Source organism: Lampetra fluviatilis, chromosome 30 (genome assembly GCF_964198595.1).
Source record: "Lampetra fluviatilis chromosome 30, kcLamFluv1.1, whole genome shotgun sequence".
In the NCBI taxonomy this organism is placed as follows: Eukaryota; Metazoa; Chordata; class Hyperoartia; order Petromyzontiformes; family Petromyzontidae; genus Lampetra; species Lampetra fluviatilis.
Genome location: NC_136304.1, coordinates 6,912,400 through 6,939,206, shown reverse-complemented (window position 1 = coordinate 6,939,206; position 26,807 = coordinate 6,912,400). Strand labels below are relative to the sequence as shown.

At 56.3% G+C, this 26,807-nt stretch overlaps 2 protein-coding genes across 4 annotated transcripts in view; one reads left to right on the top strand and one right to left on the bottom strand.

Annotated features, from left to right (window-relative positions):
* LOC144943201 (1-phosphatidylinositol 4,5-bisphosphate phosphodiesterase beta-1-like) overlaps positions 1 to 2,198 on the bottom strand; it is a 37,121-nt gene extending 34,923 nt beyond the window's left edge. For both annotated transcript variants that reach the window (XM_078870465.1, XM_078870466.1), the window contains exon 1: positions 1,581 to 2,198. In XM_078870465.1, the coding sequence (XP_078726591.1) occupies positions 1,581 to 1,682 (102 nt within the window). In that variant the 5' untranslated portion in view covers positions 1,683 to 2,198. The remainder of the gene's footprint in view (positions 1 to 1,580) is intronic.
* An 11,955-nt stretch (positions 2,199 to 14,153) lies between these two features.
* The window catches only part of LOC144943200 (E3 ubiquitin-protein ligase TRIM9-like), a 31,179-nt gene continuing 18,525 nt past the window's right edge, over positions 14,154 to 26,807 (top strand). For both annotated transcript variants that reach the window (XM_078870464.1, XM_078870463.1), the window contains exon 1: positions 14,154 to 15,455. In XM_078870464.1, coding sequence (XP_078726590.1) covers positions 14,379 to 15,455 — 1,077 coding nt within the window. In that variant the 5' untranslated portion in view covers positions 14,154 to 14,378. The remainder of the gene's footprint in view (positions 15,456 to 26,807) is intronic.

The following is a 26,807-nucleotide window of genomic DNA, read 5'->3' as shown; positions in this document are numbered from 1 at the left end:
ACAATTCAACTGCTCGAGCTGCAATAACCAAGGTGAATGACGACGGAGCGTTTGGCATTGTGCATGGGGTGATGGTGGTGATAAAACAAAAATCAAGGGAAGGAATTTGAGTAAACACAAATGCCCCCCCCCCCTAAAATCCCAACAACCTCAGCCCCCCATACTCTAACTTAATCTGGCTCTGGCCATATCCACAGTCCAGACCATAATGATAGCCAGGACTTAATTTCCCATTGAATTATTAACCGGCTCGCTGTTAGACTGGAGTGGGGGTACGTGACAAGTAGCCACAGCCGTAGACATTGGTATACTGGATGTGGTGTGCCGGGTTGTAATAATTTTCTGGTCGCTGCTAAATACAGACCCCGTCTGAAATTAATCCCTGGACCAAATCCCCATCCATAACCGCTTCCCTAAGAATCGCCATGTCCGTATCCATTTATATCTACAAACCTATCCACGGACTTATCCATAACTACAATACTACCATGACCATGGCCACAACCATATCAATCCTAGCCATATACACAACCATTTGCCATTTCACGGCAATAATGATTTCCTAGTCCTTATCATAGTGATCTCCATACCTATACCTATCACCGCAACCATAACCAAATACAATATATAATCATAGCCACAATCACAGCCATATCCCGAACCACAAGTCTATCATAACAACAGCCGTAGCCATATCTCTAACCAATAGCCATCTCCGCAATGAGTCTTCTCTATAAATACAAACCACAGGTATCTCCACAAGGCTAAACACCTAACCCTTGCCAAAGTCTCATCAGTAAACAGATAACGCGCATGAGTCAAGCGAGTTCAACAGGCAAACAGAGCTGAAGAGTGAATAGAAAGAGGAACTCTATAGAGTGCAGAGACAGAACTTGTGAGTGAATCGGCAGGTATCTCGAGAGAGAACACCAGGCTCATTGCGTTCGCGTGTGGCCAGACCCATGACCCCGGCCGGCACGGGGGTCATGGGTTACATGGGGACAGTGGCACTGGGAAAGGGGGTCCCCCCCCCCCTCCCCCCGGTCACACGGGGCCGGTAACACAGAACGTCGGTAACGTGGGGAACACGAGACCCCTGTTAACACGGACAGAGCAATAGGTGGCGTGCCAGTCAGAGAGGACACGGATCAAGAGGACGCTGCGGCACATGAACAAGAGGACCCTGTCCCGGAGGGCCTGTTTTTGGGGGGGGAATTGGGACCGCGGGGACAACGGGGTAGGTGAGGGGGGACACGTGGCTCCCCCTGCGAAACACGCAGCGCAACGAGGGGGTGGGGGGGGGGGTCCCCAATAACGCGGTGCCAGGGATGCCGCGTACCGCCGGTCTCACGGGGCACGCGTGGAGACGGAGCGAGTTGGTGGTGGTGGGGTGCGGACACAGCGCGCATCCAACTCCCAACCAAAACTTTAACACATCGCCACCACCACCACCGACAGAACAACCACCACGGGAGCGGCGCTGTGTGTGCAGGAGGGAAACAGAGCGAGCAGTAAAGAGGGAGGATGAGGAGAGAGGGGGGATGAGGAGCGAGGAGGAAAGAAGGTTTGGGGGCTCTCACCTCCTCCCATTTGAGAAACTTGTTTCCTTTGCGCAGCGGTTCGGCCACGGCGAGCGGGTCGAGGCGTCGGGGAGAGTGCACGCACGCCTCGGCTCCCGCCATGCGGGCGAGCGAGTGCCGCGAGGAGAGACACAGAGAGAGACACAGAGAGAGAGACACAGAGAGGAGAGAGAGACAGAGAGAGGGGAGCTGACGACTGCGAGCGCGGCTCCCCTCCTTCTCCTGGCGCGAGCCCCCGGGCTGCTCCCTCAACGGGGCAGCATGGGCTGCTTGCTTCCCCCCCTGTGCGCCCCCCCCCCCCCAGCTCTCTTCTTCACACGGCGGCAGAGGTGGTGGTGGCGGGGGAGTCGAGGTAGCTGCTGAGTAAAGCGCTCTCCGCCCCCCCCCCTCTCTCTCTCGCCTTGCGTCTCGATGCGCGCCGCCCTCAACTTCGACTTGCGTCCCCAGCGGGATGAGTTCTGCCACGGCCGCCGAACTCCTTCGGCGTGGAAGGGAGAGAGTTGGGGGGTTGGGGGTTTGGGGCGCGCTGCTCGTTCCGCGGAGCTGACGCCGACTCCTCGTGGTCGTCACTCGTCGCTCGGACGGCAGGGGCGGCTCCCTCGCCGGTTCGACCCCCCCTCTCCTCCTCCTCTTCTTCTTCCACCCTCCACCCCTCTTCCACCCCCTGACAAGGGGTGCGCGGACCCTTGGATGGAGGAGGGGAGACCCCGAGTGGGGGCGTCCCGATGTCGCCCCGCCGCCTCGTGGAAGCATCGCGCATTGAAGGGACTCGGTGGCAGCGGCTCGCATCTCCATCACCGCCGCCACACCGACAACCATCGTCAAGCCATGCTCAGTCCGCTGCCGGATGAAGTCGTTTACGACCGTGCAATGTAAATCATCCACCCGGTATGCACTCCATGTTGTAGTTAGAATAATACAAACTCGCTGAGTCTCAAGACTTTTTTTTTTGCAGGATATTATTGCTACGTCGGAATGTTTGGCCAGTTACTCACGAATGAGAGTTTTTATTTCGCGTGGGAAGAAGCCCAACCCCCCCTGAGAAGACTCACACGCGTTCTCCAGCAGTGACGACGCTTCCAGATCCAAACGGGGATTCTGTTTTTTTTTCTCAATGAGCCATTGCTGCGTTGCCATATCCTGGTCAATGCGGCTCGGGTAGGATCTCCAACAGCCCGTGGTTGCTGCGGCTAACGGAGGGCCCTAAGCAGTGGCCAGCATTGGTCATTGGCCAGAGATCAATTCAATCTCGATCTTCAGCGATCTTTGAAGTTGATCCGAGATGCTTCAAGATCCACCGTGGACTCGCATCTGCCCACCTCTCCGCTCTCATGTCAGTCTACCCCCACTACAGTAACCAACCGAAAGGCTTTCCATCGAAGCCCCGAGCCAACCTTTACTCAGAGGGAAGTCGCTCAATACAAATCTGCTGCCCGCTTTTCCCACAGCCGTCGCAACGCGCTCGACCTCCTGTCCCAATTCAACTTCAGACTCAAGGCCAGCCTCCCCCTTCTCTCTGTGTATGATTTATTTCTTAATGTAAAATGAAACAACAAACAACCGAATAAAGCGTCCCTCCTTTCCCCAAGGATGGCCTGCATATGCCAACATTGCTGTTCGGCGTCTTGAGATGCGGTGGCACAAAGACGCCGCGGAACGAAAATGAAAATTCAGCCCGGCATTGTCCCGCGCTCAGCGCAGGGTGGCAACTGAGCAGGCGGCAGTAAAGTTTGTGTGCTAACTGCAGAGGCGGTTCGCCTGTAGAACAACCTCTTACCACGCACCCTGCACCAGGCTGTTTGGGCAACGCTGAGCCCACCACGCCCCCCTCCTCCTCCTCACCCCGCGTGCTGTGGCCAGATAGGGGGATGGAGTGAGATCGGAAGGAGAGAGGAAAGACAGGTCGGGTCTCATTCCTGGGTGTTCCACCGGGAGCGGCCCCCCTTCCCCTCCCCCGCGAGAGGGGGGGGGGGAGCTGTTCTGCAAATTAAACAACTTGCTTAGGATGGCATCGTGGAGTGAGGAGGACTGGGATCGGGAGGAGGCGAGTAAATCGCTCCGTCTCCTCCGCGCTGCGTATTTTTCCGCGTGGTGTGTGGGTCTGAGCCAGGTCTCTCTACAAGTTGCCCTACTGCACCGAACAGTTTTCCGTCCGTGTCCATCGTGGCTCCAACGCACCCCAAGCTTGTGACTGCCAATATTTGGGTCACACACCGACGAGGTTATAAGACGGACGCATATCTTATTAGCTTTAACATACGAGGGGAAGGGTGCGTCTTATGATCCAGAGGATACGGTGGACGTTAATGTATTCACACAGGACGGCCTCACCGAGCCTTAAGACTCTTTCAGGAGGGTCTTGCTTCATTGCAATATTTTGGCCAGTTCCATAAAACGTAGCGTTTGGCTCTGCACGTACGTATTGTTGGGACCTCTTTCGCACCGTACGTAGCCAACCGTGCTAATCGGAGGCGGGATGGCAGGAGACCGGAGAAAGCCCACACCGTCGCTGCTGTGTACGAGGGGAGTGGCACTCAGCACTGCTACCTCCTGGCCACACCTCGTAGCCCCCACACCTACAGCACCTGGCCAGAAGGCCTGGCGGGCTTGGTGGTCACCCATCCAAGCACAAACCAGGTTCACTCATGAGAAACTCAGAAGCTGGAGAAACCCCGCCAGAGAGATACGAGGAGGGTGATGCTCAAGGGTCCAACACAGACAGGTTCGCGAACCAATTGTACTCTGCTGCTATCTCCTCGTTCGCGAGGCCAAATGGAGGCTCACAAATCTGTACGTGACCCACCAACCCTTAGTCCGAAAGCGGTGGATCGCCGGCGTGCGCCACTGCCGCCGAGGCTGCCTAAGCCACGTGGCTTACGGTGCAGGTCACTCGCACCATCATCCACCCAGGGTTGGTTAAAATGGTAACAGTTTTGTGGAGAGTCAACTTTGCTTGTGTGTATTGAATCTCCCCCACAGCGACAGAGATGTGGAATTTCCAAGCCCCCCCCGCCACCGCCCTGTCTCAGCGTTGTTAGCGGGAGGCGAGCGCCACCTGGCGGGTTACGAGAGAGAGACAGACAGACAGAGAGGGAAGGAGACCGCTGCTCACGGAATTCTAAAAATTCTATCTGGTGACGCTGCTGCTGCTGCTCCTGCGTTGGCACTGGCGCACACACACACAATGAACAAAACAAATACAACACACTCGTCAATTCACACTGTGTGGCCTTAAAAGGGGAAATATATAATAGGCGACTTTTCGGGTAATGGACATTTTGGATTTGCTCTGAATAAGGGGCCATATCCTGAAACACAGCAACAGTGTTAATGACGAATGTGTTGAGTTATGTTTTTGTTATTTTCGAAACGCAGTCGAGTTGCCCCGATGTTATTTGTCACGATACGATATAAGATGTTCACGAATTGACGATTAAATTTCGATTTAAAGCTTTCGTAACTGCAGGGATTCATCTTCTTGGTTCTTTCGGTAAAGTCACGTAGAATGGAAATAATAAAATAATAAAAAGAAAACATAATAAAATAATTCTCACGACGTTTCGGCTACAACGCAAGCAGCCGCCCTCAGGTGGAGAACATGTCTGTCGATTATTTCCATTCTACGTGACTTTACCGAATTGACGATTAGCGATATCATATTCCCAAAACTCAGCAATCGCATTGCACGCGTTCGTCGCCTCGTTTCTCTACTACGATTTATTTTCAAAAACGATGAGATTCCGTGACAGCTCTTCAACTGCGCGTTCACTCAACACAGACGGACCTTAAGTCTCCTAAATCATCACAAATGTACGGACTCCACGGCTTTTATTATAACGCACGTGCTGTGACGTGACGTCACAAACACCTTGTCGACCATTACTTCGGATGCCCGTCATGCAAAGCGCCGATTTAACAGGCCATTCAATAGGTAAATCCTTTTGTCTAGCCGTGCGTTCTTGATCATGCGAAGTAATTATACGCGTCCTTGTGGAGAATATAAATAACAATTGATTTTATCAGACAATATCTGCTTCACATATCATCCGTCACTCCACATCTTGCACACAACTCATGAGCCGCACGGCCCTTCTAGGAGCATTTACTTTCAGGACGCATCGATTGAAGACCAGGCCACTCAAGACAATCAAACGCTGTCGCTGAGACACTGCGTACAGTGCGAAAGAAGTTCAACATACGTACACAGACTCCTACTTACGAACAAGTTAGGTTCCAGAGGTCTGGTCGTAAGTCGATTTGTGCGTAAGTCCAACTTGACTCCTGTCGATTCCAAACACGTTGTACGGCATGTACACTAAACACTTGGCTTCAAAAGATGTATAATCTCCTGTAGATGTAGATGCCACTGGTTCTTCATATTCTGCAGATATAGATGCCACTGGTTCCTCATGTTCTTCAGATGTAGATACCACTGGTTCTTCATATTCTGCAGATATAGATGCCACTGGTTCCTCATGTTCTGCAGATATAGATGCCACTGGTTCTTCATATGGCATCTACATGACATACGAACAGGATTGTCCGTATCTTTGAAAGTTCGTAAGTCGCATGTTCGTAAGTAGAGGAGTCGTTGTACAAAATATTGCTTGTCCTGAATCAATCTTGCTGAAATTATGCACTCCCAGAAGGCCGTCCAAGTCGATGGATTGTGTAAGCTATGACTGTATTTTATGTGGACAGACGGAGATGTATGTAGAGAGGACATAATCTGCTTATTTGTTTCGTTGATAATTGAAGGGGGATTCTGTTACCCAATAGCTACTATTAGGGAACTATTCATATGCCTATTTAAAAACTGGTCATCAGAATTTTTTTTTTAATGTTGTTCTTATGATCAGGCCCCCTTGTGTAAGTAAACACGTGCAGTGTCAAACTGGCATTGTCCACCCTGTACCTCTGCTGGCCTCTCTATGTATGTGCTGTGCAGAAGTCCATTGCCCGAAACGTCGTATATCACATTTTTTTCTTTTAATCTCACACACACGCACCGTTGTTATTGACGAATGTGTTAAGCTCTTATTATTTATAGGCAATGCTATGGTTGAATAATTATAATCATATATTATTACGAACTTTAATGATTGCGAATTCATTAACATTGTGTCAGGAAATAAAATATTTAAAGTAACATTAAACAGGAAACGATTATCACGGTGTGGTGTGTATTTTGTATAAGGAGGGTGCTGCTTCATTGGGACGATGTTTTCCAAACGGACGATACGATTATGGTGGCTATTGATTATCGCGGCTATTGATTATCGCGGCTATTGATTATCGCGGCTATTGATTATCGTGGCTATTGTTCAGCCGCTGCAGCCCCCACCCCTAGCCCCTCCGCACCCCCCCTCCCCCCTTGGGAGGGTCTGATTCCACCACCTGCACGGCGCTCAGGTGCGGCTCCACCTGCCTGTTGCGTCTCCATGGCCACGAGGGAGACGCGTGGCAGTCATGGCAACGGGATGAGCCGCGAGAGATCGTGAGGATTATTACGACAATTATTACAGTATCCCTACCACTCCCGAAGAAGGCCGTGTGTCCGAAACGTCGGCCCTTTACCTCTCGGTTAATTAAGCAGACAATGTGTACATTCCTTGGTCAATCCACTGCTAGATGAAGGCCTTTCCACGCCGTGTCGGGCATGAGAGGTGGGGGGCTGTTTGACCATATCCCACCACGATGTTCAATGCGGATTGGTGAAGCGGGCTCCCGGAACGGATCCAGATCTCGCTCACCACTGACCGCTATCGCCGTGGCCGGGAATCGAACTCAGGTGGCCGCAATTCGTAACAAAACCAACAACAACAAGCGCTAACCCACTGTGCGCTCGCCGCTCCACTCGCAATGTAAATAGCTATCAATCACGCACCCTTCAGTGCCACCACCTGCCTTGCCTCGTGATTGATTCCACCGCGGTGCACGGGAGTGGGGAGTTGCGGGGTGTTTGTGCAGGTAGTGGGGGGTAGTGGGGGGGTAGTGGGGGGTAGTGGGGGGTGTTCCATGCTTCCCCTCCCCCCGGTCAATCTCAAGCGTGCCGTGTGATGTGACGTGGTGTGTGATGTACGTCTAAGCGATATGTATGCAGTGGATGGTGTGGTGTGCGTGTGTGATGGTTGAGGATGGGGTGGTTAGTGATGATGTGCCTGACGGTACGTGATGATGATGTGTGTGATGGTGCGTAGTGATGGGTGTGTGTGATGGTATGTGGTGATGGTGTGTGTGATGGTGCGTAGTGATGGTGTGTGTGATGGTGAGGATGGGGTGGTTGGTGATGGGTGTGTGATGGTATGTGGTGATGGTGTGTGTGATGGTACGTAGTGATGGGTGTGTGTGATGGTACGATTATCTAAACCCGTGCTGGGCCTCCCCAAGGTCGACTCAGCCTCAAAGGCGATCGGGCGTGGTTCTGGCCACCCATCCCCTCGTGTACCGTATCGGCCTTCATAGGTGCTCCCTAACAGCACTTGCACCCAAAGTATTTTAAGGCTATGAGGGGGATCTTTATCTTTGTGATGACGGTGATGGTGAGTGGTGGTGCTGGCGTGTAATATCGTGTGTACGTGGTGATGGTGCTTCGTGTGATGGTGTATGTTGTATACGGTGAGCGTGACGATTGGATCGAGTGGCGCTGGTGTGTATGTGATGGTGTATGTGACTGTGATTGCGCCCCATATATTAGACGGCTGGGTATATGTGGGCTACGTGATGGGGTGTGGTGGTGTGACACGTGGTGGTTATGGTGTATGTCGTGGTGTATACTGATGAGCTTGTGTGTGTTGTGCATATTGTGTCCGTTCGGGGTAGCGTATGCGTAATGATGGTATGTGTTGATGGTGTATATGATGGTGAATACGTGGGAACTAATTGTGCATGTGTGATGATGGTGAATACGATGGTGTATTTTTGATCATGGTGTTTTGTGGGGGATGTGATTGTGTATTTTTTATTTAGTGATGGTGAATGGCGTACGCATGGTGCATACGTGGTGATGGTGTATATGTGGCTTGGTGCATATATGTATGTGTACGTGGTGTGATGATGATGGTGATTGTGTATTTGTGATGATGGTGTATATATGTTGTGGTGTATATGATGGTGTGTGCTGATGGTGTACGCGTGGTGGTGGTGGTGTATAAGACAGTGTTCGTGTATATGATGGTGTGAAGATGTTGTATGGTGGTGATGTATGTTGATTGTAATGTATGGTGATGTATGGTTATGGTGGCGTGAATGGCGATGTCGTATGCGAGATGCAGTTGTTTGATCCTGATGTATGTCGATGTTGTATGGTGATGCTGTATGTGGTGATGATGATGATGATAGTGGTGGCCAGGGATTCATTTCTCATCCAATATTTTCCGGGGCCCCTGCCAGATGGGGGCGGGTGGGGGGGGCAGAGTCCATAAAATATTTTCCGCAGCTCTGCCCCGGTCAACTCCGGCTGAAATGAAGCCCTGATGATGACGGTGATGTAGTATAGCGATTCAGTACAGTGATGGTGTTGTTATGATAATGGTGATGATGTGGACGGGCTGTGGTCTCCGTCCCCCCATTTGGGGGGGGGGGGAACGGCTCGCGCCCGGGGCCCCCTTGGGACCCCGTTTTTGGTTAAATTTGGGCCAAGATCCAATTAGGGCGCTAAAGGGACCCCCGGCTCGGCGTGACGGTGCTCACGCGAGCAGCGAGCTTCTCCGCGTTTCATTAAAGCCTGTTAATTACAACTCACCACCTCACCGCCACTCACACACAAACATAACCACCACCACCACCATAAAACCCTTCCTCATCAATACCATCATCATGACTATCACCCTTAGCATCATTAATAGCACCATCATCATCATACTACAAATCCATCATTAATATAATCACCATCATCATGACTTATCATCATTACCACCATCATCATCACTCCCACCACCATCATTATTACCATCATCATCATCATAACTACCATCATCATTATCACAATTACCATCGTTGTCTGTTGTTGAAAAGACATAAGCCACGCATCCGAGACATTATTCTCACAGTTAGGAAAAACAAGTGGAGTTTGCTGGGCAGTGCTGGCGGGAGGGGGCCGCGAGTAGGCAACTCATGATCGCCCACATTCAGGAGCGGATAGAGAATGCCTGGCGGTAGTTGTCTTCGTTGTGTGTGTGTGGGTGAAACAACAAAAATCCACTACGGATGGCCACGTGGAATGTTCGAACGCTCACTGCGGAGGAGAGGCTGCCACTCCTCTGTCGGGAGCTGGACCGGTACCACCTGGATCTCTGTAGAATTCAGGAGGTCCGGTAGACCGGCTCTGGCTCCTGCCCCCATGAGGGGTTGACATTCTTCTACTTGGGGCAGGAGACTGCCAAACAACAGGAAGTGGTTCTTCTTCTGAACAAAATAATGAAGGAAGCGTGGGAGCGTGGCGGTGAGGTGTAGGAAGCTGTAAGCCCCAGGCTACTTTGGGCTCGCCTTCCCATCAAGTTCAAGTTCAAGTTCATTTATTAGGTATAGCCCTGTGAGCCATTCAGCTCTTGAATCGGGTGCAACCGCAACAAACAAAAAACAAAAACATGAACAAAAAACATCTTAAAGTGAATATGTGACTAAGTGCAAACAGAAAATCCAAGAAAAGACAGCAAAATATTGCAGAAAAAACACCGTACACCAACGCTGTGTGCAAAAATCCCAGTGGGATGCAAGTCAAACAACAACAACAACAACCACAAGACAGCTTAGATTAAGGCCATCAGTCTAACTCTGTACTACAACAAAAACAGAGGCGAGGAGTGGTGGTCGTGGTTACTTATGCCCCCACCGAAGACGAACATCCGTGGAGGGAAGCAGGCAAAGGCCGATGAGTCAGATGCCTTCTATGACTTCTTGTCACAGGTGCTGGCTAAAGTGGCCCCTCGGGATAGAGTCATCTTGTTGGGTGACTTTAATGCCCGAGTTGGTCATGGTGCTGGCACCTGGTCTGGAGTGATTGGAAGACATGAACCAGATCAGCCCAATAACAACGATAAGAGGCTGCTAGATTTTTGTGCAGCCCATGAGCTTGTAATTACCAACACGCTGTTTCAGCATCGGCGCATCCACACAACATCATGGATGCATTCCGGGTCCAAGCAAGAACATCTGCTGGACTAAATAGTAATGGAAGAACGAATGCGGGCCCATATCCTTGACACCAGAACCTACCGTGGAGCTGATCTGCCCACTGACCATCGACTTGTCATCTGTAAGATGCGCCTGCCATTCTTCCACTCCGGTGGTGGGTGGACACCTAGGACCCCATTCAAACCCATAGTGGCATGGTCTCAGCTAGCTGATGAAAGTTGCAAGCGAGAATTTCATCGTCGCTTGCGGCTGGGGTTGGCATCATCCGCCACTCTTGATGTCGAGGGGAAATGTGCGAGGTTTAGGACTGTGGCTCATGTAGCTGCAATGGCTGCTTTGAGTACACGGTCCAGACATCCTCAGAGACCCTGTCTGAGAGAGGAGGTGTTCAGTTTGGCTGAGAAAAAGCGACAGGCCCACTCTCATCGTCTACAGCATCCCACGTCAGAGAATGAGGAGGCTTACCGCAGCCTTCACTCGGAGGTTCGGAGAGCCGTGAGGCGCAAGGATGGTTGGTGGTCGCGGGTTGCTGAGGTGATGGAGTCTGCCTCAATGGCCCACAATCACAAATCACTCTTTAACTCCATCAAGTAACCTGCAGTGCTACACCTATTACCATCATTAGGGGAAAGAACGGTGATCCAATCTCCGACCCCCAGGAACAGGGTTGAGATTTGCTGAGCATTTCTGTCAGGTTCCGGGGGAGGGGAAATCCCTCAGCCTGGAAAACATCATGGGACAAAGTGGGGATGACCCTGCTGAGGCTGCGGTGCCTCAAATATTGGAAGAAGTCACCCCCTGTGAGTGGCTGGCTGAGGTGCCATCTGTTGAGAAAGTACTGAAGGCGATTCAGAGCCTGAGACCAGGAAAGGCACCGGGTAGAGATCATCTCCCAAGCGAACTGCTAAGGGACGGTGGCGTTTGTGGATAGACTGCCCTACATGACAGAATAACAAAATTCTGGACCACTGGACAGGTTCCGCAGTATTGGAAGGATGCCCTGGTGATCTCCCTCTTTAAGAAGGGGGACTGCACAGACTGTAACAACTACAGGGGCATCTCACTCTTCAGTGTGCGGGGAAAGGTCCTGGCAAGGATTATATTATTCAACATCGCCTTGCCATGCACGCTGAGGAGAGGCTTGCAGAGCCCCAATGCGGTTTCAGGAAAGGGCGGTCCTGCACAGATGCCATATTTTCTGTCCGCATGCTACAGCAGAGGTCTAGGGAATTGCAACAAGACCTACATCTCTGCTTTATTGACCTGGTCAAGGCCTTATGGTGAGTGGGCCCGGGTAAAACTACGTGGCCGGGAGTCGGAGCCATTCCCTGCACACCTTGAGGTGCGACAGGGATGTCCTCTGGCTCCCACATTATTTAACATATATTTCTACCACGTAGTTCATGAAGCCTTCAACAGTTATACCAGAGGAATTTCCATCTGGTACAGATACAATGGGAGGCTGATCGATGCCCGGGTGCGGTCAAGGGATGGCTCCCTATTGCTCAACCATGTTATGTATTCCGATGGTAATTACTGCTCACACAGAGAAGGAGTTGGAGGGGCTGCTGCTGAACCTGGAGGTTGACACTAAGAGGGTGGGGCTTTACCATCAGCTCCACCAAAACTAAGCAACTGCCTGGGTATTTTGTACCATCGGACACTCCACCCCTACAACTTCCAATTGGTGATAGTACAGTTGTGGAGAGAGTGGAGAGTTTCCCATACCTGGGCTCATGACCGGCTCCGGTTTGACAGCAGAGGTCTCACTCCGAATCAGTCAAGCGGCATTATCTTTACATCGGTTGCGTAACGCTGTGTGGAAGCTACCTGGTCTGTCGCTCCACACGAAGCTTCAGGTCATCTCGGCCACAGTCATTCCCTCCCCTCTCTACGCTTGCGAAACTTGGACCCTCCTAATAGAACATCTTCGCCAGTTATAAACATTTAGGTTGTGTGAGGAGCTCACAAATCCTTGAAAGATCTGGACAAAGTCCCATCGGTGAGCTCCTCCGGCAGGCAAGGCTGCGTTGAGCTGGGTCATATAGCCCGCATGCCCAGCCACCGCATGCCTAAACAGCTTTTGTTTGGCCGGATCGAGAGGGCTAAACGGGCGCGGCACGGGCTAGAGAAAATATGGAGTGATGTGGTACATGAAGATGTGAAGCTGAGTGGATTTGTTGATGACTGGTACCAGCGGTGTCAAGATCGGCCTTTATGGAGAAGGCTCGTGAAGGACGCTTCTGGGCAGTTGGGGGCAGTGGCCTTCCAACAAAAACAGAGGGCGGAGGAGCGACGCTCACAACAACGAGCGGGGCGCCGGGTGTCTAAAGCACAGCAAGTTGTCACAGTAGGGCGGCACAGGTGGTACATCAGCCAGTCGTCTCATTCAGTCGACCCGTGGCACCTGGGTCTGTCCCGTGACCTCGTGCCAGCGGGCGTTCGACACGTCACGTGGCCTCAACGTGCACATAGCCTGGCACAAGCGTCGTGTTGACGTCACCGCCACTTAGTTGCGAATGGCGGTTGTTGATTTAGAAGGCGGAGTTGGCTGTTCCGTCTTTATCTTCCCCCGCAGGGGCAGCTGGACGTTATTGAGCGAACTCCGGAATCAAACCGCGCAGCCCCAAGCGCGAGGCCACGTGCGTCAGGCGGGGCGCTGTCAATCACGATTAATTAGGCGTCTCTAATTAACGCCGCCGGCGGTAATGCAAGGAAGAGAGAGAGAGGCGGCGCGCAGGTGAGCCCGGCCCTCCCCACGCACCCCCCCCCGAGGAAGCTCCGATTACCTGCGCGACTGTCACCATGGAGACCGCATCACAGCGATCATGGGCAACGCGGGGCGGTGGAAATAAACGAAAGGGGACAATGATTGGTGAGATAGCGGGGTCCAAGAGCGGGGAGCCGGAGCGAGAGAGGGAACCGGGCCCCTGGTGTGTGTGTGTGTTCACGGGGGTATGGATAAGGGCCCCGGAGGGGGAGAGGTGAGGCGGATGGGATCAGCTGTGGGGGCCCCGTGCCTCATCAGTCGCGATCGATGCCCGCGCCTGGATCAATGACTGCCCGCGCCTCCCGCGTTTAACTCCGAGCAGGAACGGGCGGCACCGCTCGTCCGACGGGGACGGGTGACGCGCGGCATGGATGGGAGGGGGGTGGGGTAGGGGGCGTGTCACCCCAACACGATGCCCTGGGGGGGGGGGGGGTCATCACCGTCAGGGGGTGCTACCCCCCCCCCCCCATGGCTCCAGTAGTTCTCCCGTCCCCCCGGAGGCGACACGGCCCCCCCCACTGTGCACCATCCCTGCGGGCGATGTGAAGTGCACGCGTCCCCTTTACAGCCCGGCTTTCTGAGCTGACATCACCGCGGTGTTTGTGGCGAGAGAAGGGGGGGGCGAGGGGCGAGAGACAGAGGAAGCGGGGGGGAGGGAGGCAGGGAGGGAGGGAGGGGAGGAGGGAGGGAGAATCTCTCGGGACATAAATCAGTGCGTGCCGGCTCCGTTAGTATTCCGCGCAGATCGAGGCGGAGGAGCGGACGGAGCGCGCTCCCTGCTCCTCTCCTCGCTCCTCGCCCTGCTCCCATCTGCCCGCTGCTCACGGCTTCAACGGGGAAGGAGGCTCCCATGCCTGCTCGGATTTAGCCTCGGCTGCCGCAGCGGCGCTACGATGGAGAAAACGGCGGTTGCGGCGTCGGCTTCATCCTCATCTCCATCATCATCATCGTCGTCGTCGGCAGCAGCAGCAGCAGCAGCGTCGTCGTCGATGGCAGCAGCCACGACGGCCGCTGCGGCGGCAGCGGCGGCGGAAGCGAAGGCTCCGCAGGCGAACCTGGAGGAGGAGCTCAAGTGCCCGGTGTGCGGGGCGCTGTACCGCGAGCCCGTGATCCTCCCGTGCGCGCACAGCGCCTGCCTGCCCTGCGCGCGCACCATCCTCCAGCCGCGCAGCCCCGAGCTCGCCGAGGGCGGCCCGGGCGCGCACGGGGCAGCGGGGGCAGCGGGGGCAGCGGGGGCAGCGGCGGCCGCGGCGGCGGCCAAGAGCGACGGCTCGGACTGCGGGGACTACGTGGACCTGGACAAGCTGAGTCTGTACAGCGAGACTGACAGCGGCTACGGCTCGTTCGTGAGCAACCCGGCCACGCCGTGCGGCCAGAAACCCCCCAGCAACGGCGTGCGCGTGTTCCCCCCAGGCAGCCCGCGCAGCGCGGGGGGCAGCCTCACCTGCCCGCAGTGCCACCGCTCGCTGGTGTTGGGCGACAGGGGGCTGGCGGGATGCCCCCGGAACGCCATCCTCGAGGCGGTCGTGGAGCGATACCGAAGGCAGGCGCGGGGCGCCGCGCCGCTGCTGCCCCCCGGCGTCGGCGCGGCTGGCACCGTGTGTCAGCTGTGCGAGGAGGGCAGCGCGCCCGCCGAGGCCACGGTCCAGTGCGAGCAGTGCGGGATGCTCTACTGCGACGCGTGCCGCGCGCGGTGCCACCCGGCGCGGGGTCCGCTCGCCACGCACCGCCTCGTCGCCGTGGAGCGCGGTGCCGGCGGCGCAGCTCCGGACAACTCCGGCAGCGCCCAGCAGCAGCAGGTGGAGCAGTGGGCGCCCCGCAGGGCCACGTGCGTGGAGCACGAGACGGAGACGCCGTGCTCCTTCTGCGTGGCGTGCGGGGTGGCTGCGTGCCGCCTGTGCCTGGGGGATGGCGGCAGGCACTCCCAGCACGACACACGCGCCATCGCGGGCACCTGCAAGCAGCATAAGGTGAGAGGGAGAGACGGAGTTACCCACCCCTCCTACGCCATTCCTGGAAGTCCTCCCCCACCTGGTTAATCTACGACTCTGATCCCGCCACCACCACCACGCGTCGCGTTAACTGGCACACCTGCGCTGCTTGGGAATGACGGGGTTGGCAGGGGAGGCCGCGCGGAGTATGACGCAGTGTGTGGGGGTTGTAGGTGGTGCTGGGTGTCGGGGGAGGCTGGGTGTAGGTGGTGCAGGGTGTCGGGGGAGGCTGGGTGTAGGTGCGGCAGGGCGCCCTATTTGTCCGCCTAGCGACGCGTGTCGGGCCGCGCTGATCGATGCGCGCCCTCGGCTGATGCCTCTGACCCCGGGCGTCACTTCTGCTCCAGCGCCTCCTCATCCCGACCGGCACCGCCTGCAGCTCGAGCACTAAGTGGGGTCGCGGGCAGACGAGCGGGGAACGGGGGGAGGGACAAAGGGGTCTAGGGGGGGGCGCATAAGGGGACGAGAGGGGGTCTCGGGAACCTGAGAGCGACGAGTCACAACAAACCTTGCGTTCCACGCGGCCGTTACGCAGTCTGACGGAAACTCCCGCTCAGCCGGCTGACATCACCGCCTCCTCCCTCACCTTCTCCCGGCTCACCCTCCCACTCCTACCACCACTCACCACCACGATGCCGCCTACCCTCCCACGCCACTCACCCTCCCCTACACTCCCCTCATTCATCTTCCCACTCACCACCTCCCGCTCACTATTCACTCCCTCCTCCTAACGTACCCACCATCCACTCACCCTCCCACCCCTCCCCTCACTCGCCACCATTCCCCTCCGCCCACTCACCGTCAACTCCCTTATCCCTACTCAACCTCACACCCCTCCCTCCACTCACACCCCCCCACATCCTCTCACTCTCACACCCCTCCCCCAATCACCTCCCCCCCCTTCCGTCACCTAAGCAACAGCAGTCGCATCTGCACCCCCACCCGCGCTGTGAACACACGGGGCCGGATTCACGCGGTGTTGGCCGGATAAGACCTTATCGCCAGATTTCTTTCGTGAAACGGTGTCGATGTCTCGATCGCCAACTCTGGGGGGAATCCACAAGGCGCCGATTGCGTTTCGGTAAATCGGGAACCTGGTGCCAAGGAAGCAACGCTGCCAAACGTTACAAACAACAACTTCAAAATGCGATTGGTCCCAACCCACACTGGCCAACCAGCCACGAGCACATGTCCTCTCTCGCTGACCCTTAACCTGACCCACACTGGCCAACCAGCCACTAGCACCGGTCCTCTCTCTTCTTTTGTCAAGGCGCTCTTCCTCCTCCCTCCCAGCTTAAATAGTCGCTCCAAGCCTAGGACGTGTCATTCAGACTCTGTTCTTCACCTGAGGACGGCTGCTTGCGTTGTGGCCGAAACGTCGTGAGAATTATTTTATTATGTTTTATTTTTATTATTTTATTATTTCCATTCTACGTGACTTTACCGAAAGAACCAAGAAGACGGTCCTCTTTCGCTGACCCTAAACCTGACTCACACTGGCCAACCAGCCACTAGCACCGGCCATCCCTCACTGACTCCTCCGGCATTCTCCCTATGTCAGGCGAAACTGCACGCTCAGTGAAAGTGGTTGAGTGGAACCGCATTGGAGCCTCTGTAGAGCAGGAGGCAGCCGGTGGTGGGGGGGGTCAGAGCGTTCTAGGGATTTACGCCGCGTGGGGCCGTGGGAGGATGAAACCCATGCGGCTGTAAATGACCAATGCTGATCACCATATGGTAAAAATCGGGCCACACTGAACCGTATTGAGTTAATTCTTGGATGGCAATGGGACCACTGTTATACATGTACTGCAAAGGCCTTTCATGACAATCCACTGCTGGATGAGACCATACTTCACGCTGGTCAGTGCGGCTTGGTGGTAGATGGAGAGAGCATAGATGTGGAAGGATCGAAGTACTGCACAACTATGGATTGTGCCGCATTGCCCTATGCCGTCCACAACGTCGCCCCGAGGCCGCCAAATGGTGACCTGGCGTGCACGGTAGAGGTGATCGCCCATCCAAGCACCATCCAGGCTCAGCCAGGCTCAGCTTCTGAGATGTGACGAGATCGGGCGCCTTCCTCGTGATACGGGGCGACCATGGCGTCGGTGGTGCCGCGATGTCGCCACGCTCTCTGAAAAGTGCGACACTGGCCTCCACCTGCCAACTGGGTTTGTGTATTTCGCTCTGTTGAATGTGCGTTTAACATTTTGTGTTTGAGCTTTTCGCCCCTGATTTCTGTCACCCGTGTTGCGAGTTACAGGCTTTTTGGCAGTGGCATTTAGACTCTCACAATACCGTAATCTCCCAATTTATGAGACGCACCGGAAAGGAAGACGCACCCATAAACGTGTGTGCCCAGAGTCTTTAAACAAATCTGGTCAAATGTTTTTTTTACAAAGATCCCCCTAATAGCGTTACAGATTGTTGGGGCAAGTGCGATATGTAAGCACCTATAAAGGTCGGCACGGCATACGAGGGGATTGGTGGCCAACACCACGCCCGGCCGCCTTTGTTTCCATGGTGGCAATGTTTACACACCGGAACAAGTACTCATTTGATGCTGAATGGACCTAGGGGATGCCCAAGAGCGGTTCAGATAATTGTCACTGGTCTTGGCCGTGAGTGAGAATCGAACTCGGTTCGCCAGGTTCGTAGCGCGGCGCGCTAATCGCTACTGCACTGACACACACGCACACACACACAGACGCACACACACATACACACACGCACACACGCACACACACACACACGGATATACATCTGGAAATTAAGAGGCCTGACACTGCCGATGAGACGCAGAGAGTTGAAACCGGTTCAGAGTTTGCTTGGTAAAACAATTCTAGAATTGGTCTGGAAGTCTAAATAGGCTGATGGACAAAGTCAATACCTTGTGTTTGTAGAGACAGAACGGAGTTATGCTTTTCTACGCGTTTTACCCGGAACCCTCCACAGCCTGGAATCGAATTGTGGTGGCTGCAGTGGTCGTGGCTTGGGATTGGGGGGCGGCGGTGGGGGGCGAGGAGGACGGTCGGGGGGGGGGGTGCGGGGGGGGGCTGCACCACTCTTGGTAATTCACCGTAATCATCAGCCATGGTCAATCCGCTGCCGGATGAAGGTGATTGACGAGTTGCGAGTGCCCTCCTGCCAGGTTTGCGCCTCGTGGTACCCACACCACGTGCGGTGTGGGTACCACGAGGCGCCGCTGGCGGCCCTGGCGGGAGGGGCGGGAGGCCGGGCTCCTTGCTGGAGCCACCCCCAACCTTCCACGCCGACACTCCTAGTCCCTTAAAGCAAATCCCTGATTTAATGAGGGTAATTAACTGGCCGTGAATGGTGGTTTTGCTAATTAAATGATTGATTGGTTTACATCTGAGTCCTCCAGGTAGCGAACTGGTGGACTAGCGGTGAGGGGGGCTGGGGGTGGGACAGATCGGGGTGGGAGGGCCTAGGGGAAAAGTCAGGGTGGGGAGAGGGGGGGCTGGAGTGACAGATCGTGGTGGAAAGGGGGCCTGGGGGGAGAAGTTAGGGTGGTGAGGGGGGGCCTGGGGTGGACAGATCGGGGTGGAGGGGGCCTAGGGGAAAAGTCAGAGTGGGGGGGGGGGGCTAGGGTGACAGATCGTGGTGGGGAGGGGCCTGCTGGGGAGAAGTCAGGGTGGTGAGTGGGGGCCTGGGGTGACAGATCGGGGTGGAGAGCGGGGCCTGGGGGGAGAGGTCAGGGTGGGGAGGGGGGCTAGAGGGAGAGGTCAGGGTGGGGTGCCCCGAAGCAAGAGCTAAATGGCATGATCGATACGGAAACAATAGGCGACATAATATGACCAAAACATTACCAATACACGGGGACCTTTACGTGACCGTGACACGACCAACACAGGAGCTATTCGTGACAACGCCATTACCAAGGGGTGACCAATTCGTGACCGTGCAGGCAAAGGGGCCTCGTCACGACCTCCTCCGCCTGTGCGCGTCGCTCCGCTGTGAATGTCGCAGCAGCTGTTCGGCGCTCGCGCGACGGGGCGACGTTGAAGGTTCGAGGAGCTGTTACGCGACAGAATATTTCACGGACTTTTGTTTTTTTGTTTATCCCTTTACAGCGCCTCTGCTCGGCGATATTGAGCACGAGCCAGGCTTTAGTCAGCACCGCGGCCGACAGCGAATCCTGGGACACTCTAAAGTGACCTTTGCCCTGGCACCTGCTCATGACTCGCCCATGCTGGACGTCTGTGAAAAAATGAGCTTCATAGCTCATCGGATTCCTCCAGTCCAGATAACGATTCTGATTCTGAACCTGTGCCCGTGACCCTGCCCGCACCTGAGCTTCGCCTGCCCCTTAGAAATGCAATACCTGTAGACTGTACGCGTAAACATGCCCGTGACCGAGTGACTAGTATTTAACGATGTCCTAGGAGGGCTGGCTTGGAAGCGAAAAGTTAGCGTGAAGAGAGTCCCAGTCGATCAACCATCCGCGTCATCATCAGCCATGATAAATCCACCGCTGGATTGAGCCAGCGCCGCCTCGCTGTGCGGCGATGTTGCAATCCACCTGGTCACCTACACATGAAGAGCTTTCCTGGGACATGTGCATTTTGTATGAGTCTGCTTGTGACACTTGATACGTTTAAAAAAAATTACATTTTCGAATTTGAATCTCCAGAAATCACGGCTCATGCGTTAATTGGTTTCACTCATAGGGCAGCCCCAATCTAAAGTTCTCCCACTGCTCTGTGTCTCACCATCAATAGAGCACGATCCCTCGTGTAGTCATACAGACTAGTGGCTGGTGTGGCCAGATCCACACTCGGCCGCCTTTGTATCTTCCGTGTTGATGTTTTCTACAACGCACTTGGTATTCATTGAAGGCTGATATCAAGTCGCCATCGATGTTATCTATGGCTGGGAATCGAGCTCAGATCGCCGCGATCACTGCGCCATCGCTCACCTCGTACACAAAGACAGAGACAAAGATCCCCCGTATAGCCTTAACAGACTGTCGGGACAAGTGCTGTTAGCGAGTAACACCTATGAAGGCCGGAACGGTACACGAGGGGGTGGGTGGCCAGCACCGCGCCCGACCGCCTTTGTCTCCCCAGTGGCGATGTTTACACACCGCACCGGGTACTCATTTAAGGCTGAGTCGACCTAGGGGACCGGATCAGATAATCGTCACTGGTGTTGGCCGTGAGCGGGAATCGGAGCGCGATAACCGCGACACTACCGCTCAGATGGCCGCGTCACGGCGCCATCGCTCACCTCACACACACATCAACTCATACAAAACTCTCACAAACACACACAAATGCACGTCACCACGTCCCTTGTGCCAGACTAGGTGCACTCTTGTCACGTGGAGTGTGAAAGCCTCGCCGGCAGGGAGTTCACGGAGCAGACCCATGTGCTCTCGGTTAACTGACTGAGATGATTGGCAGATTCACCACCTGCGCCCCCCATTATGTCAACGTACCCACAAGACGCGCGCACACAGAGACAAGACAAATATCCCCCGTATAGCCTCAACAGGGTTTTGGGGCAGGTGCTGTTAGCGAGCACCTATAAAAGCTGGAACGGCAAACGACAGGATGTTGTGGCCAGCACCACGCCAGTCCGCCTTTGTCTCCCCAGTGGAGATGTTTACACACCGCACCAGGTACTCATTGGAGGCTGAGTCGCCCTAGAGGAGCCCCAGGACCGGTTTCAGATAATCGTTACCGGTGTTAATGGCCGTGAGCGGGAATGGAACTCGAGTCGCAGCGCGTCAACCACTCCACTACTGCACCTGCACAGAGGTGCAGACACAGACACACAGAGACGAACGAGATCATGGAGGAAACACGAGCGGTGTCTCCGCCCGTGGCACAGACCCACAGGGAGCGGAGCCCCTGGCGGTTAAGGGGGTGGTGGCGGTTGTGTTGGTGTCACCACAGCCTGTTCTTTACCGACACGCGTGCCCCCCCACTAACTACCACTCCACACTACCGCCCCCCACTACCGCCCCCCACTGCCGCCCCCCACTACCACCCCCCCCCACTCCCCTCCCTCTAATCCCTCACTCCGACTCGGAACCCCGGAGCCGCGTGCTCGTGGAGGGGCACACCCCTAGCGCGCACGCGGTTCCCATGTAGTTAGCGTGTAATTGGCATGTTTAATTACAGTGTGTGCATATAAACACGGTCAACGACCGGGCCATCGGCGAGCCAAACTCCTCCCCGCCCCCATGAATCAGCACCCCCCCTCCACCCCTTCGTTACCCTCGCCTGTCCCCTCCTCATCCTCCTCATGTCTGCCCCCCTCTCTTTTTTGTTGTCTCTCCACGTATCTCTCTCACGCCTTCCTCCACCTCCTCTCATCATCTATCATGCTCCTCTTCCTCTCTTATCCTTCCTCCTCTCTTATCATCCTCCTCCTCCTCGTCTCTCTCCTCGTCTCTCCTTGTCCTCCCCCATCATCTCTCTTCTCCATCTCTCCTCACTCTCGGCCTTTCTTCCTCGTCTCGCTCGCTCTCTCTCATCTCCCCCCTTCCCTGTTTGCCTCTCTCCCCGTCTCTCTGTCCTCCCCTTCTGGGTTTCGCCACCCACCGTCTTTGGCTGCTGTTCGCTGATCTCAACGCGCTCAAACCCCCAACACGCTCATCAGACGCCCTCGTCTTGCTCCCCCCGGGCTCAGGGAGGCATCGAGCAAAGCGGTGGAGGGGTGAGCGCTAGGGGAGAGGTCGAGCAAAGCGGTGGAGGGGTGAGCGCTAGGGGGGAGGTCGAGCAAAGCGGTGGAGGGGTGAGCGCCAGGGGAGAGGTCGAGCAAAGCGGTGGAGGGGTGAGCGCCAGGGGAGAAGTCGAGCAAAGCGGTGGAGGGGTGAGCGCTCGGGGAGAGGTCGAGCAAAGCGGTGGAGGGGTGAGCGCTGGGGGAGAGGTCGAGCAAAGCGGTGGAGGGGTGAGCGCTCGGGGAGAGGTCGAGCAAAGCCGTGGAGGGGTGAGCGCTAGGGGAGAGGTCGAGCAAAGCGGTGGAGGGGTGAGCGCTAGGGGAGAGGTCGAGCAAAGCGGTGGAGGGGTGAGCGCTCGGGGAGAGGTCGAGCAAAGCCGTGGAGGGGTGAGCGCTAGGGGAGAGGTCGAGCAAAGCGGTGGAGGGGTGAGCGCTCGGGGAGAGGTCGAGCAAAGCGGTGGAGGGGTGAGCGCTCGGGGAGAGGTCGAGCAAAGCCGTGGAGGGGTGAGCGCTAGGGGAGAGGTCGAGCAAAGCGGTGGAGGGGTGAGCGCTAGGGGAGAGGTCGAGCAAAGCGGTGGAGGGGTGAGCGCTGGGGGAGAGGTCGAGCAAAGCGGTGGAGGGGTGAGCGCGTGGGGAGAGGTCGAGCAAAGCGGTGGAGGAGTGAGCGCGAGGGGAGAGGTCGAGCAAAGCGGTGGAGGGGTGAGCGCGAGGGGAGAGGTCGACCAAAGCGGTGGAGGGGTGAGCGCGAGGGTTTGGGCTCGAGGTTAGGGTCAGAGCTCGACCTATGGACAGATATGATTCGTCTTAGCCGGGGATTAACGTCTGAATCGATATTTTCTGGAACGCTGCTAGGCTGGCCTGGAGTAGATATTGTCGGCGTAAGGCACTACCACGAGAGTGCAACGTAAGTCTATCTATAAAACACCATCTTATTGCCTATAATCCTATGAACAGGTCGGCATGTGTTTGCTATGTGTGCTTATTTAAACCAAATGCGGACACTCTAAGGCCAGACTATTCCGGCTGCAAATCAGCACTTGCATTAAGGTTGGATCTTGTGTTAGAAGGTTAGGATTGAACTTGTCGGAGTGGGGGGGGTGTGGTAGTTTGGGGGGGGGGCTCCCCCCATCCCCCCGCGTTGCATCTAAACCGCAGCCCTTTGTTATCTCCTCCATCTGTGCTCATTTGGCCAAAAGCGAGCGCCTCCCATAATCCATATGCGAGGGGAGGGAGCGGGCGGGAGGTGGGGGAGGGGTGGGGGCCACCTGGTGCCCACTCTGTCCGCGCTCCAGCCAGGAGATGAATCCTAGGGAGCGGAAAGCAGCTCAGGGCAGACGGGGCAAAGGCGGGGGCAGGCGGGGGCAGGCGGGGGCAGTCCCTCCTCCTCACGCCCAGTGGCTGTTCATGGGCAGGGGGACAGACGGAGCGTGGCGCTGCTGTTGTGTGGCGGTCGCGGTGGCGGTGGTGCGGTCGGGGAGCGGTGTGTGGGGGTGGCGCCTGGAGCCTCGCGTTTCCCTTTCGTCAGTGGGGAATGCCACGGGAGGCGATGGAGTTGCTAGGGGATGTGAGGAGGGTGGCCCAGGGGAGGCGAGGGAGTTGCTAGGGGATGTGAGGAGAGTGGCTCAGGGGAGGCGAGGGAGTTGCTAGGGGATGTGAGGAGGGTGGCCCAGGGGAGGCGAGGGAGTTGCTAGGGTAGGTGAGGAGGTTGCTAGAAGCGATTAAGGGTTTGCTAGGGAGACGAGGTGAGGTTCTTAATGTGGGAGGGGGGAGTTGATTTTGAGAGTCACAATCGCGCCCATCTGTTGTCCTCCCCCGGCCTCCCTGGGGAAGGGGAGTGCGGAGTGAGCGGACGCGTGCCTCGTGCCCTCCCCGTGCTGCCCTCCACGTGCTGCCCTCGACCGCGACGGTGTTACCACCGCCCTCCTGCTGCCCACAAAGCAGGGCGCTCTCTCGTGCCCATCACTAATCAAGCGTCAGCAGCCATGGCGAAGGTGTACACTGGCGCCACCGCCATACACAGCAGGCGGTGGCCACCTCTTCCATCACCGTGCCCATTACCCTCCCCTCGTCATCATCCTCGGCTCCGTCCCGTGTAGAGCGCCCCCCCCCCCTCCCGAGGAGAGGGGTCCAGGGCTGTTGGTGCGGTTGCCCCTGGTAACGGAGGCATTACGGGGATGCTGAGCGGCAGAGCAGAATGTAATTACGCGCGAGGCGAGGCGGCGTGTGTACTCGCGAAATAATCCCTTGCTAGAAAAATGGGGGGGGGGGGGGGCTGACCATGATCCCCTCGGCCGATCCCCTCGGCCGGTGTGGCGGTGTAGGGGGCACATTTGGTGCCTCGTGCCGCGCACAGCCCGGTGTTGGGGGGGGGAGCGAAAGTTTGAATGCGCATCACGAGGCTAGCACCTCGCAAAAATGACCCGCCGATGGTGACGCTTGCAAAATACGGCGCCACGATGATGACGATGACGGTGAAACCATTTCCCGCCGACGATGAAGACCCATCATGGGAAGGAGGTCGGCACCTCGTGCCGCGACTCCTGCTCGTGACCTCGTTCCCAGGTCCTGCTGCTAGCGCCGCGTTTACTCCCCATCACCATTCACGTTTCATTACCACAACATCCCACGCGCGGGCCTGTGTGTGTGTGCGTGCCTGTGTGTGGGGAGCGGTGGCGTAGCGGTTAGCGCGCTGCGCTACGAACCCGGGCGTCCCGAGTTCGATGCCCGCTCACGGCCAACACCTGTGACGATTATCTGAACCGGTCCTGGACCTCCCCTAGGTCGACTCAGCCTCAAATTAGTACCTGGTGCGATGTGTAAACATCGCCACTAGGGAGACAAAGGCGGTCGGGCGTGGTGTTGGCCACCCACCCCCTCGTGTGCCGTACCGGCCTTCATCGGTGCTCGCTTACAGCACTTGCCCCAACTATCTGTTAAGGCTATACGGGGGGTCTTTGTCTGTATATATTCGTGTGTGCCTGTGTGGGTGTTTTTTTTTTGGCTGGCGCGTATATGCAGCGGTAGTAGTCAGCGCACGAGGCTACGAAAGTTGGCGACCCGCGTTCGATTCACGCTCACAATCGACATCAGAAGCGAATATCTGCACCGGCCTTGAGCCTCCCTGAGAACAGATCGACAACAGCCTTAAATTGAGTGTCTGATGCGGTGTGTATTAAACATCACCACTGGGGGAGATAAAGGCGGCCAGGCGTGCTGCTTGCTGGCCACATTGCTGTACTCCCCCGTGCGTCGTCGCGGCTTTCGCAGGCGCTCGCTAAACAGCACTTGCCCCAGCAGCCTGTGCAAGGCTACACGGGGGAACTTTTTCTTTGCGTCCGCGTGTGCTCGCGCGTGCGTGCGAGGCGTTTCGCGCGAAGGCCCGCGGAAGGGCTCCGCACCCTTCTCCTCCCCGCGCCTAAACGCCCGTGTAATTGTCCGGTAATTAGCGCATCATTGTTTCCTTCATCACGCGGTCGCCGGCTCCATTAGGACACGGCGCGGGCGAGCGCCACTTTGGCTAGGTGGGGCGCCGCGAGTCCGGATTTACGCCACCGCGGCGACGACTTCAGAGTGCCCGAACGCGGCGAGCTCCCACGAGTGGGCCCCCTGTGGTGGGGTCGCGAGTCTAACCAAGCGGTCCGAGAAGGAGATCACCCCGCCCCCCCCACCTCGCCCCCTCGGTCGGGTCTACACGGGGACGCGCGCCGCCCTCCCTCCATCCCATTCCGTCCATAAATTAATTTCGCGATGAATTTCACGGAGAGCCGCGCCGGCGCGCCTGCCAGCTGGCTCCCCCCCTCCGCGAGGGACGGACGGTGGGAGAGAAGGGGGGAGCGACCCGGGGCAGGGAGTCGAGCCCACCGGCCGGCAGCTGCCGCTGATGAGCAGCGTGGTGTGGGTGGCTCGCGGACTCAATCCGTGGTGGCTATGCATGGCCATGGGCTTAGCGGGGGCATTGCGGGGCAATCATGTTGATCCGGGAAAAACAAGCGCTGGCAATGCACGCATTGCACACCCTGTCTGCGCGTGTGCAGAGGAGGAATCCTTGACTGCCCTTGGAGGGAGCAGGGCCTTGAGAGGTCGACATTCGTGGTTTCTGAGCCTCCGGAAAGGAGGTCACCGTCTCACGCATCTCTGTGGAGCCCTGTGAACCAGGGGAGCTTGTGTTGTTAGGGTGAGCTGATCCCCAATCTTGGGAGCTCTAACCAAGGGGATCCTGTCTCAGATGACTCTCATTCAGGGGTCTCACGGAACCCGACTCCAGGAGTTCTGACCACGGAGATCCTGACTGAGCCCGTGGGTCCGGTCACAGGGTACCAGTCTCACAGGCTGCTCTTTAAATGCAGCTCGCGAGCATCACGTGGGCGCGCTTAATGAAGAAGTCTGGGAGCCGGGGACGTTTAAACGGATTCATCGATTGTGGAGAGCGGGGCCAGGTAATGATGGAGAGCGCTGAGCTTTCGGGATCTTCCCAGCAACACACCATGGAGGCCTGGCTCCGTACCGCTCCCACTGCATGGCTCCCAATTTCCATTTGCAATATCTGGCTCACAGCCAGCACCACCAGGGAAACTGTCCGGCTCACAACGACCACCACCACTCCTGTGTGTGTGTGCCCCCATGTGACGTCTGTGTGTGTGT